The sequence below is a fragment of the Varroa destructor genome, unplaced genomic scaffold (assembly GCF_002443255.2).
Source record: "Varroa destructor unplaced genomic scaffold, Vdes_3.0 BEIS01000006.1, whole genome shotgun sequence".
Taxonomy (NCBI): Eukaryota; Metazoa; Arthropoda; class Arachnida; order Mesostigmata; family Varroidae; genus Varroa; species Varroa destructor.
This window is the reverse complement of record NW_019211459.1, coordinates 9,712,013-9,724,325: the sequence shown is the minus strand read 5'-3', so window position 1 is coordinate 9,724,325 and position 12,313 is coordinate 9,712,013. Positions and strand designations below refer to the sequence as shown.

Genomic DNA, 12,313 nt, shown 5'->3' with positions numbered 1-12,313 from the left:
CCGCTACTGATCGTCCGTACCGGTACATCGACGCTGTCGCATAGTATTCTACTATTCATTTCCCTACGATATCCTGGTGATAATTTCTCCTTTTGGCCCATTTTCACTATCTAGCCAGCTTATTACACAACAAACTAATGTAGAAAAAGGTACACATTTAATGTTGTTTTGCCACAAGCACGTACTTTACTTTTTTCGCCAGAGGGGGTACGTGCACCTATAAAGACCAGTTTGCCCTTATTTCACCTCTCGTGTTATTCCAGCAGAGAGTGAATCGACTAAAGGGGAGATGAAGTCATCGGTTGGTCTTTAAGAGAGGATCGTGGGGCCATCTGGCGTTGGTCGTAGTGCCCGCAAACATCGACGCTAGTCTGCACTTCTGCCTCTCCCCACCAGTCCCAAGTGAACATTGTCTGCTCACAATGAACACAACCCGTTTCAAGCTCGGTCAGACCCCCAAATGTACCAGCTATGCACGTTCGTCGCAGACACGACCCTCAATTGTGAGGCGAAGTGCCGATTGTACCGCCATTCAAGCTGCAAGGCTACCAATTTACAAACGAGCGAACACTATTGCGTACGCTATTGTACTCAGATGGCGGTAGTACCAGCCGCAAGTGCGGCATCCGCCGAAGCCAACGCGAACGTAACGGTAAGGCCAAGCGTCGCACTTAACCAATTAGGCCGCTAACTCGCTTACCAGGCCAATAAGCTAGCGAGAAAACCAAGCGAGCCTCCACCGAACCAAGCAAACGACAGGCAAAGAACCACCCAGCTGCCGATTTCCCTGATGCCACTTTACCTTCTCTCCAATAACAGGATGCATTTCTTATGCCGTTTTACTTGACCCGCCTACTACGTACCTTTTCTGGACATTCCTGTTACCTCGCCGACCGGCACGCTTCGCCTGCTATGGTGAGGCAGGATCGAATGATGACTTCCTCGTCCGCATCAGTCCACCAAGTTTCTATAATAAGTGCCAGTCGCGGTCCTTACGCCGTAACAACTAGATTGGAGCAAACCATAACGGCACGAGCCACCTGGGTCGATTTGTAGCCTAGCAAGTCGCTGTTTTCTTTTCTTTAACTCTGTCTGACACTGGCATGTGCTTATGAACCCTAAACTGTGGAGCAACCTGAATCCCTAGTATCTTGATCACCTTTCCTGTTTCCGTAGGCTTCCCCTCTTAGAGTCTTACCAATATAATATCCCTCCGGTCATGAGACCGCAATTACTCTCTTTCCCATAACGAGACTCAAGGCCCATCCGTTCTGTTCCTTACGATCGTTCTCTAAGCTTCTGGTTCCTCCTTTTTGAAGCTGAGAAATAATCTATGTAACGCCAGAAGAGCCAAGGCGAAGCGTAACTGTCTTCAGGGCATCCTTAGCTCGACGCATTCACCTGGGAGACCGTCAAACTGCACAAGTAGTGGCACTGCTACAAGTAGGTATGCAAAGCTGCGGACAAAAAGCCTACCGCCTGTTAGCTGCCGAGCTGGTTGTTGCCAGTAGTGAGAAATTGATGTACACTAATTAACACTGATACAACGACTTGAGAGTAAGTTGCTCACGGCTGCTTTTTTCCATAAAGAAGGGATGAAAGGCGGTATATTATCTAGTACGATTAGTAACCATTACGACCACCATTATCACTACTACCACTGCCATTATAATCGTCACAGATGCGCGCAACAACAGAAAAGATTCGATATCTGCACCCCGCAACGGACGATAGTTCATGTTAAACATGACTTAGCCTGATTTACAAAGACATCGTAACAGTCACACTGAAAATACAACGTGGCCTCGTTGTTCACGGGGGTAGCACAAGCTCGCTGTAACCTCATCGTAATTTAGCCTGCGCTGAGAAGCCGGTAGCTTTATTATTCATTGCATAATAACTGTTTATTTTATTTATTTTTATTTATTTATATATTTATTTGCACCACAAACAGCCACTCGATGTGGACCCTCCAAACAAGGAAACTAAAGACTTACGCGAGTCGAGCATTTGAAATCAACTATTATTTGGCTTGGCCACCTAATAATGAAATAGGCTCCACATACGTGGGTAAAATCCTTTGGTGGACCAGTAAAAAGTCTCATGAGAAGCGTCGCCTTGTTGTCCATTAGTACAATACTTCACGTATTGAGTTTCACCTAAAAAGTAGCGTCTCGAGGCGTTTGTTCAGCGCTTACCCGATCCGTTAGTAAATATAAGTTGCTAACCGATAGAACAATTTAGGTTAGGCAACGATATGATAGGGCCTTCCATAGACGGTTCTTGATGTTCTTCTATTCTTTTACTGGGGTAACATAATGTTAGCACTTAAGTAAAGCGCCGCGTAGCGTTGAGTAAATATGAAATATCTCAATTTAGCTTTATCGTAGTCGCCGCTTGCTTTTTAGCGCCTCGGCCATTTGGCGACCTTCAGAGTAACAGGACGCTGCCCAACAAATTAACCACGGCCGATCTATCGCCAACGTTCTCTCCAATATTACAACGTGCAGGCACATACGTTACAGGTACAAAGCTAGTCGCAGGTACTGAACAAATCGCCTAAGTGCATGCTTCCAGACGTGCATTCGGATGATTATTCTGGAAAGGAACACCGGAAGGGTTCGCTCTGGCCTACCTTCTATTTGTTCATGTAGCCCTATATAGAAGATAGAGACTAAGGAAATCATAATTTGAACAACATAAACTATATTTTTGCGGAGTACATCAGGGGCCCTAACGATATTTGGCCTTATCTAGCTTTTCGACAACAGAGCGTCTTCCGCAAATTGCACAAGTCGTATGTCTTAGCATTGACGTCCTATATTTATACCGCACTTGAATCGTCGAGTCCGATTCTGAAGAAATTCATCTATACATATATAAAAATTGTGTATATGTGCCTTTTTGACCTGTACAATAGTGAGTAAACGTATGTACAGCTGATTTGATTCGTTGAATCCATTTAGGCGCACGTAAAGATCGGACGCCGCCGGCGCCGCTATTTATACTGCTGGATAAACTGTTTTCAGCAATCGTCTTCTCGTTTCTTGGTGGTTCAGATGGTCGGTCTGGCTGTGCGAATCCCCCGGCCTCCCTGCGTTTATTGTGACTTTGGACGTTATCCAGATTCGTCGGCATTCGAATACGGCATTACTCTGTCTGGTCTTGGCCCAGGGGACGGTACAGAGAAAGTTTACATAAGAGAAGCGCTCTCAAAAGCAGCAGCTGTTCAAGCGCCAGCTGCAACGGGTACGCCTCATAACATGATGCCAGCAGCAGCAGCAGCAGCAGCAGTAGTTCCAGGAGGGTTTATATAAAACTCCGTTTTATTTACGCCTAGGACAATGATGGGTTCCCCGGACAGCTTGATGGCTGACTAGCTGGAACTGTGACAAGCGGCGAGAGCCCCTGACGCGTGAGGAATGACCCCTACGATAGCCTCAGTTGCAAGCTTATTGTAGGCACTTAACGTAATTATTGCTAGCCAAGGCTGCGGGAGCAACTCTATACTATGTTGTACTTTATACTATAGTACTATGTTGCTAGCTTTGATATTTTTTCTCTTTACCGTATAATAAATACAGTTTCTTTATTGTAACTTCTTCGATTTATTGGTGTATACTGTTATATTTTTTGTGTAGTCCGCTTAATAACCTTATATTTCGTATAGATTGAGAACGCCGTACTCTAAGAATCGAACAGTAGGAAGGGAATCCCTTTCGTCTGTCACCAGCTGCTCGGCTTCTCAGAAGATCCTATTTTGCCAGATCTTATAGCTTACTCGTCGAATCGAGCGCAAAATCTTCATTTCAAGTTTTTTTTTGTACTTTGCTATTAAACGATAGTCTTATCACCGTTACGTTGCATATGTCGTAAACGTCTTGTGACACACAGGTCGCAACAAGCTAGCGCTCCCAGTTATTTCGTCAGCTGAGGCGAACTCCTTCGAGTATCTCGCTGAGCTTTCTACAAAAGCTTCGTTCGCCGTTCGGGAGAGCTGTGAACTTCAAGCGAGGAAAGAATAGGACAGCAAGTGGCTCGAAACCATTTCCGACGTTGCGTGCTTCCATAATGGTTAAAAGGAAGGAGGCACAAGGCCGCAATAACCATAATATTACAGCTAAAAGATATTTCACGTAATATCCTGTTTAAGCTAAACTAACCACCGTAATGGATAATACATAATAGAATGAAGTATAGAAGTTACTATGTCTCGTACATATCGTATGCGCCGCCTCAATTGTTTCGCCATATTTATCTATCCATCTATACGACCCGTACGTGCAATAGCTAGATTTTTCCAATTTCACTCCCCCCCCCGTCGTTGCAGCTTCACGGAGGTTTTGGTGTATCCTGTATCGGACCATTTTGGAGCTTTGATGGTGACGTCGTACTCAGACGGCAAGTATTAGAGGAGCAGACCTCATTTTTATTTAGATCGAGGCACGTTCATAGTCTTTGCAGCTCGTTTGAAGCATGCATTTCTCGATGAGTACGCTTCCTTATATTGTATATCTGGCTCCATTTATAGGTCAGCATGACGCTGCTCTCCTCCAGCATCAAGTACGAGGTGTGAGGTAGCAACACTTCCAGCGAACGAATGCTACTGAATAAGTTAAGATTATGGATAACATGTTGATTGGTGGAACCGTATATCGTCAATACTGTCTTGTAAATGTAAACCACCATTACATACTAGTAATTCAGCTCTACTGACACTGGCTACTGCTCAGACGACAAGCAGGCACAAGTAGCGTGCTCTGGTTGTATACCGAAGGACGAAAGTTTAAGAAAGTACAGCTGTTCGTACTTTTGGAACTTTAGCTCTCATTTCGTTGACACGAGCAAACCCTGAGTTGTTGCCCCACATTCAGTGTCGATAATACGAATCTCTACGAGCTAGTGTCAGATGCCAAACCGAGTGACTGTGACTCCATCTTGGAACTACATATGAAGAGCAGGCGATTGCGAAACTGGATTTATTGTCACGTTCAGCGAAGCTGTATAGTTTTTCGGGAATAAGCTACAAAGTATCCTCAGACCCCAATAACAAAGGATATACAAATCGACACGTCATAACGAAGCTTCCGGACTTATTGTTAAATAGCAGCACTCGTCTGCGCGTGGTCTGATTTTATATATACTGATACATCGGCCTAACATGCTATATTGTCTATGCAAATTCATCCCATTTGCGGTACAATGCTGACGACAATTCACTGTTCTATATATTGTAATTTCAATACTAAGAACTTGTCTCAAAGAATTCTACCCGAGCATTGTGTAGATATGCTCAGTGTCAAGGTAGTTAAAACCCCAGCGGAGATTTTTACCTGGAATTGGTTATAGGAACACACTTTGTCAACCTTAAACACAAACTTGTACACTTAAAAAAAAAGTAATGTACCACAGTTATGAGAGTTAGACGTGAGCTTTATCGCAGTCAGCTTTCTGTAGCATAAAGATCCTCTCATATCGTTTTTAGGTCACTCTTCCGCCTTCCATCCAAAAGCCGTCGGGCTTGGTATCGGAGTGTCTTTTGTTAATAGCCGTCAGTAAATGAAATATAGTCAGCTATGAATGACACTCTAACAGTTGATGGTCGGTCTTTCGGTCAGTGGACAGTAGCCTGCCTATTGCTTAATAGTATTGCACTGAATTTTCCGAGAAATTACCATACTGATCGTTAGGGGGTGCATAGGTCTGTATACGTGCTTGTCTATCTATTCCACCCTGTTTAACGCTAACTCAGTCTATGACCGGCATTGTATTCTAACAAGACAAACTACGATTATATGTTTGGTATAATACGGAATTCAGTATAGCGGATACTTAGATCCACGCATCAGCGTTTAGACGGAACACACATATTAACTTGATCCTTTCAGCCTAGAGTCAAATCCGCAAAAAGCTTAATTGATATAGCCACCGCTTTCCTGTCAATACTTATGGCTCTTGTCTCCGACCCGCTAATAGTCGGAAGCTTTTTCGTGTCGCCTAGAATAAGGCATCCATGTGCGCACAGCCGGTCGAGCATCTCATTCCCTATTAATCTACTCTTGAGTAGGGAACAAGCTATGGAAAACACAAGTGCATTAGCAGCGCCTTTGAAGTGGAAGGTCTGTATCGGCGATTTGATGAGCGTTTTCTTGTCGTTTATTTTGAACGTGATACTCTAGTTATACTAAAAAATATCGATCTATTGCGCTTAGACCCTACTCACGTTGAATATTTCTAGGAATGGTGTGGAAACGAGGGATCTGACCCGTACTATTTCCTCTTCCCCTCGGATCACTCAGGTTCTTGTTGGATTAAAAAACGTTTCCGTGCCTTGAGGCAACTGGATCGGGAGCAGCGTTTGTGATGTGAAGTCTTGCTCTAAAGATACAGGGTCATTGCTCGGTACAACGACTCTTCCTTTTAAGCGCATGCGCCTAAATCTCGGAGACCGAGACGGGGAGAAAGCCATCATTGTTGCGGAAAAAAAGCTGGCGTAGGATTAGCAACGCTACCAGAAGCAGCCGCCAGCGCGTGAGAAATGAATATACAAGGAGTCTTGGTTACGAGCTGGGAACCAACTCATTTGTATCAGGATCATTCACAGAGCTACTTTGCGACGAGACGATTATTAGGACCAGACTAACAGCAGCCGTCATGCAAAATCTGCGCGACGCTTACAAAAACCTCGCGGATCCGATGGTTGGCTGTCTGTTTGCCTGTCTGCCTGCCTGCCTGCCTGTCTGAGCGAACAGCTAGAAGAGGAGCGCCACCGAAATTTGCTATATCAGCGTAGCATAAAAAGGGGATAGTTAATGGGAGGCAAAGGAAAAAATGGAAGACAGCTTGGAAACAGTGTGACCTGCTAGAGCGAACAATAACGGAAACCGAGCGGTGGGATGCGGTCAAGGAATACTCCCTACAATAAGGAAATCTGACATGCCGACTGGAAAAATGTGCAAAGCCTGTATGCAAATGGTTCTGCAATCGGTACCCTGGCAGACTGGCGCGATCTTGTCCGCTGGGGCATTTTATGGCTGAGCTTCAATTCCCGTGACACTAATGGCTTTGGGTGGTCAAAGCGGTAAAAGCCGATTCCCTCAATTATCTGTCCCTCAAAGTGAGGAACACATGGCAGACGGTTGGTAGAGCCCGATGTTACTTTTTGTGGAAAAGGAACCAGCGTACGACGTGTGTGCGAATGTGCATGCGCGGACTTGCCGTTTACATTGTGAAGTTGTCTCCCGAAGCAGAAGTAAAAAGCCGGTCGGTGTAACTTTTTAAATCTCGCTTTTTCAATCACATTCATATTTAGTGGGTGTTACCCGTAGAAGCGATGCTTCTGAAAGAGCTCTGGTAGCTTTACAGATGCGTGTACGACGGAATAGCGAGTTGCTTACCTTCTTGTTTTTTTTTTCGCCCTATACGACGCATTGCTGTACCACATCCAGGCACTCTAAGTCCTAATATGCCCAGTCCATGATAGGCACCTATCTGGGCCAAATTGTCGAGCAAACTGGTGTAGCTCGCGATCCTGCTTGCGCGCAATTTTATCATTGATTATTTCGACAAATAGGAATTGTTAATATATTTACAGGTGTTATAAAAACACTAAAAGCTCAGCGTACGTGTTAATAACTGTACGTTACAGTCCTTATAAGCCTGGAATATTCTGAAAAATAAAAAACTTAAATAAAAATAGTTGAACCACTATGCTCCATAGACGCTCGTAATGCGAGCAAATGCTTACAGCGAGAATTCCGTTAAAGATCAGAACTTGGGCTAATTAAAATGGACTTTAGGTACTTCCCTCAAAGTTCAAGTCAAAATAAAAAAAAATTAAAGACATTGCTGCGGTATCATATATAATATTTGACCGTCCCTGAAACGGGCAGCATTTACAGCCTCAGGAGTGGGAGAATAGTCTTCCCTCAAAGCTTCCTGGACGTGATATATGTCTGTATGCACAGTATATGTATATATATATGGAGTTTAATATTCAACAAAAAAACTTGAATTTTCTATTACGCTGCAAATTAGCTTCTATTAGGAAATTAGTTCTATTAAAATATGTAAAACATTTCTGATCGTTCTGAATCGTGATTAGTCTGCCGTGATCTATTGCCGTGGTGTCTGTTCTTTAAAAGTGTTACCCACTAAAGAACAGAATCTAAACCAATTGAAAAAAAGTTGTACAGCTTACCAGGAAGAGGAAAGCTCGCAACCGTTTGATGCCTGCTGTCGGCTTCGTATTTTAAATAACCCAGTGATGTACATGGCTGTAGCAGAAGATAAGTAAGTTTCAGTTCTCCCAGCTCTTGTTCACGACATACTTTCTTGTAAACTTTAAAGCAACAGACTTTTGCCGACTCGGGAGCTTTATCAATTGCAAAGACGTCTGACCATGTTACATAGTAAGAGTTCGGCGCGACTCAGAAACTTGTGGAATATCTCCTGTAGATCCTGCATGCTGGATTAAATGACGGTCATAGAGTTCGCTGATATAGATATAAATAGATGGTAGTACAATGAAATTAGCCTGAATTTAAATTGGAAGTAAGGATTGTAGTTTAATGATTGGCAGTTAGAGTAGTTAGTAAGGTACAGATATATTATCTTCTTTACATATTGGATCGAGCAGAAAACTTCAAATCAGTTTAGTAGGGAGAACCCAGTGGCCTGAATTGTATCTAAATTAATACGTAATCTAAAAATATGGCATTTGTGAAGGATAACTACCTATTCACAACGTGGACGAATTGTGGAAATTAGTTTTATATATTTGTTGCCGTGGCTTAGTTATTAGTTATACTCACGTCTCCGAAAAGTTTCGGTGGCCTAATATAGGTTTTGGTATGAAGTTACGAAAAAATAATTATTGAGCAACACTTAAGCAATAAAAAAACTTGGTTTACATTTTAAAAATGTTATTTTTTTCATGAGTCGTTTTGTAAACCATTGTTTCATGCGACTAGATATTTGACTATTGTTTATAATCATTTCATAGAGGAAGCATTGGCGCAGCAAATCGAAGTTGTATCTTATACTTTCGGTCAACTACAGATGAAAGCCACAAGTTTTCCTTCAACTATACAATATTGAGCTCATCAGGCGTCTTTTTTACGAACTTATTTCAAAAGTTAAACAATAATAGTGCACTAAAAGTATGTCGCATAACGTAAAGTTAAGCGCGCTGTAGTTAACCAAATCGTACGTCAATAGCCTTGAAAAACAGCCTACTTTTGTCTAATTGCTTGGTTAACGCAAAACGCGCCTCTGTTTTCGTCGCCATTCTTCAAACACAAACGCTTCAGAAAAAATCCTTGACGTTTAACTTTTCGTTTTGACAAAATTCACCGACTCTGTACTATACTCACCTTTCGTTAAAGAAAGAAGAATCACTAGCCAGATTAGGACGACGAATCCGTAGGGAATAGTTCGGCCTGCCGGACCTCGCCATAATGAACATAGTGTTGTCAGAATTGTTAATGTCAAAATAGCCATCTTGAGGAACATATAGGCGGATAACTATTATAGGTGAATAAAAAAAAATATATATGTATATATAGCACGCGCTTCTCTAGAGATGACTTCACCACGCTGGCGGTTATGGGCGGATTATCATATTGACTTAGAGTCTTGCCCTGTTTCACTGGCGTGTCGGAACTCCGCGGAACTCACGAAAGCTGCACTCTACACTGTGCCAGCCAGCAAAGAATGAGGAGGTATAACGAATCATAATCATTTAAACATGGTCAATGGGTCAGTACAAATCAGCTGGCGTTTCGCTGTTTGCCCTCGTGCTCTTTTCTTCTTTATATAAATATATGTGTATCGTTTTTTGCGTATCTCTCTGCCTTGCACTATATACATATATATATACATATGTATATATGCAGATACAACTATGTCCAGTTTCAGCAGACGTCGTAGAATAGACGGTTCGGAAGCTCTCAGTTAACTCGGCTGTGTTTCGTGTCTCCGTCTACACGAACGAGTAGCGAAAAAGGCCGTCGGAACAGGATATTTTCTAATGTCGGGTAAGAACACACACACGCTTCGTAGTATACGAGCACAGAAGTTGCCATAACTAATAATGGTGCGGTTGCCCTTGTTGTATCTTCTGTTACAACGTCACATGTTCATTTTGTAGGCCTCTTTTGCGTGGGGCGCCGTTTCCCAGCCCTTTAGGTAAGGTCGGCGCAGCTCGATACTAGTTGCTTACCTACAAATGTATCACAGGCGCCACCATCATTACCGATCAGCCCATTTCATTAAATTTATTAGTCGTTTAACATGACAACGTTCGGCGTTTTCTAAGCCACAACGGCCACAGTAACCGTACCAATGTGTGCCAACTGTTGGTACGTATTATCTAAACAGGTATGTCACAGTCGAACTACTGATATATGCCGGGATGTAGCCGGCGCCCAGAGCTGGCTGAAGGGACTGCGACGTTAACGCGCATTCTACTGAAGCAGCTCGGGCCTCCAGAGCTGCGATCGTATTAGAAATTGGACTTACTATAGTAGTAGCAAAGGGCACTCCGCGAGTGCACCGTCTAATGGAAATAGTCGGGATGATGGAGACGCGCTACACCAATTCACCGGACAGCGATTCTTTGTTGTCAATGCTATCGTGCGCTGGAAGCGCCAAAAACATGTTTCAGGAGAACGACGCGGCCTGACGGCCACTGTCATCGCCGCGGCCTTTAAGCCGCCTTTCGCCGATGCTGGACGTGCCGGCCTGTACACAGTTAGCTGCAGTCGGTGTTTATAGTAGGCCACTATTAATAATACTCGTTGTAATATCGGTTGTTACTTGTTTGTCGTAGCTTTACTATGGTGGTGTATTGACCGTTTGAACGACTTACGAGTCGATTGACGGCTCAGCAAAGCGAATACTTGAAGTTGGTTTCTTCCTAATGGGTTGTTCTGCCAGTTGGTTCTCCGCCATCCGATACCTGACCATGTCGTTGTCGTCGTTACCTCACCAAATCGTACCTTGTCAGAGATATACACCATTAGCACGCACATACATAACAGAGAACGCTAGAATAATGCACAGGGGATAACACTACGATACACAAAGGCAGGGGATACTGACTAAACGGATTGAAAGCACACCGTCGCCGCCGCCTTTGCCTGCCGTCGCCTCTGCCGAACCTCTTTTCTACCCACTCTTCTTCAATCTTTTCGTGTTTCGTTTTCTCTGTTCATTGAATCAAATTTGTTTATCCTCCAGTTGTTGTTGTTACTGTTTGACTGTTGGCTATCTCCTAAGAACTACTTTTGTCGATTTTCTGTTGTAGGTACCGCTACTGACATCCCCACGACTGCCTTAAACCGCTGCTGTAGAACCTCAAGTAATCCACTGGCATCGCTGCCGCCACTTGTTGAACGGATGCCAGACGTGAGCATATAGTAAGGCTTCACTAAAGACAAAACAGCGAAGTTGACGCGGCCGACATCGTTGCAAAGCAAAAAGCGTCGAAAAACGATAAAGAGAATGGTTATCCGCAACTTGTAGTGGTCGAGCGGTGATAAACTTCTTTTGTAACGATGACAAACGACGTTGAAGTATCGCTACAAGAAAATAACTAGGACTTGACAGCGGGCTTTCGGCAAGGCCACCGGATCGACACATACACACTGTCAGGTAACTATTTCCTTGTTTTCGCTCTGATCAACTGAATGTCGACACGGTAAACAGCGGCCGTGCTACTTATAATCGCCGTCGACTTGTAGACAATGTAAACCAGCAAGTAATCTACTGGGTAGATGCTAGCCGATTAAGAGTAGCAAAACTGGCGATGCGGTATAAAGCGTGCGGATGCCTAACAACGCGATGGCGCGACGCTTGTGACGAAACCGAACGGCAAAGGCGACGACGACGGTGTTTTGCGGTAAACCGTGAGGTTTTTTTCTGTTTCTTTTATAGAAAATCCTAGAAGTTGGCTTTCCTGCTTTTCTTCGAGCCTCGTTCACTTAAGGTTTCTGGTCCGAACAAACTATTTTTGTACTACTGTCGGATGATGATTAGTTGAAAAGCAATAGTCTTCAGCTTCTAGTTGCGCTGTTCTTGCTGAAGTCGGTCCTACTGAGATTCTTCTCTGGGCCCTCCGCCCGGCCCGAGATCTGTGCCCCCCGCCGCTCGAAACCGGCACAACTTGCTTCTAGCCACTTGCGGGCCTCCTCCTAGTTTACACAGGATGTAGTATTAATGTGTATTGCAATCACATACAGTATAGTAGATACTCTATGTGAGACCCGTCCGCAGTGGAGCTCCTCCACACGTGTCTGGTGGGACAACGGAA

General features: G+C 43.8%; 1 protein-coding gene across 5 annotated transcripts in view; it reads right to left on the bottom strand.

Moving 5' to 3' along the window:
- nAChRalpha6 (nicotinic acetylcholine receptor alpha6) overlaps positions 1 to 9,775 on the bottom strand; it is a 237,092-nt gene extending 227,317 nt beyond the window's left edge. For all 5 annotated transcript variants that reach the window (XM_086993872.1, XM_086993875.1, XM_086993871.1 and 2 more), the window contains exon 1: positions 9,375 to 9,775. In XM_086993872.1, coding sequence (XP_086849998.1) covers positions 9,375 to 9,513 — 139 coding nt within the window. In that variant the 5' untranslated portion in view covers positions 9,514 to 9,775. The remainder of the gene's footprint in view (positions 1 to 9,374) is intronic.
- Between the last annotated feature and the right edge of the window lie 2,538 nt (positions 9,776 to 12,313).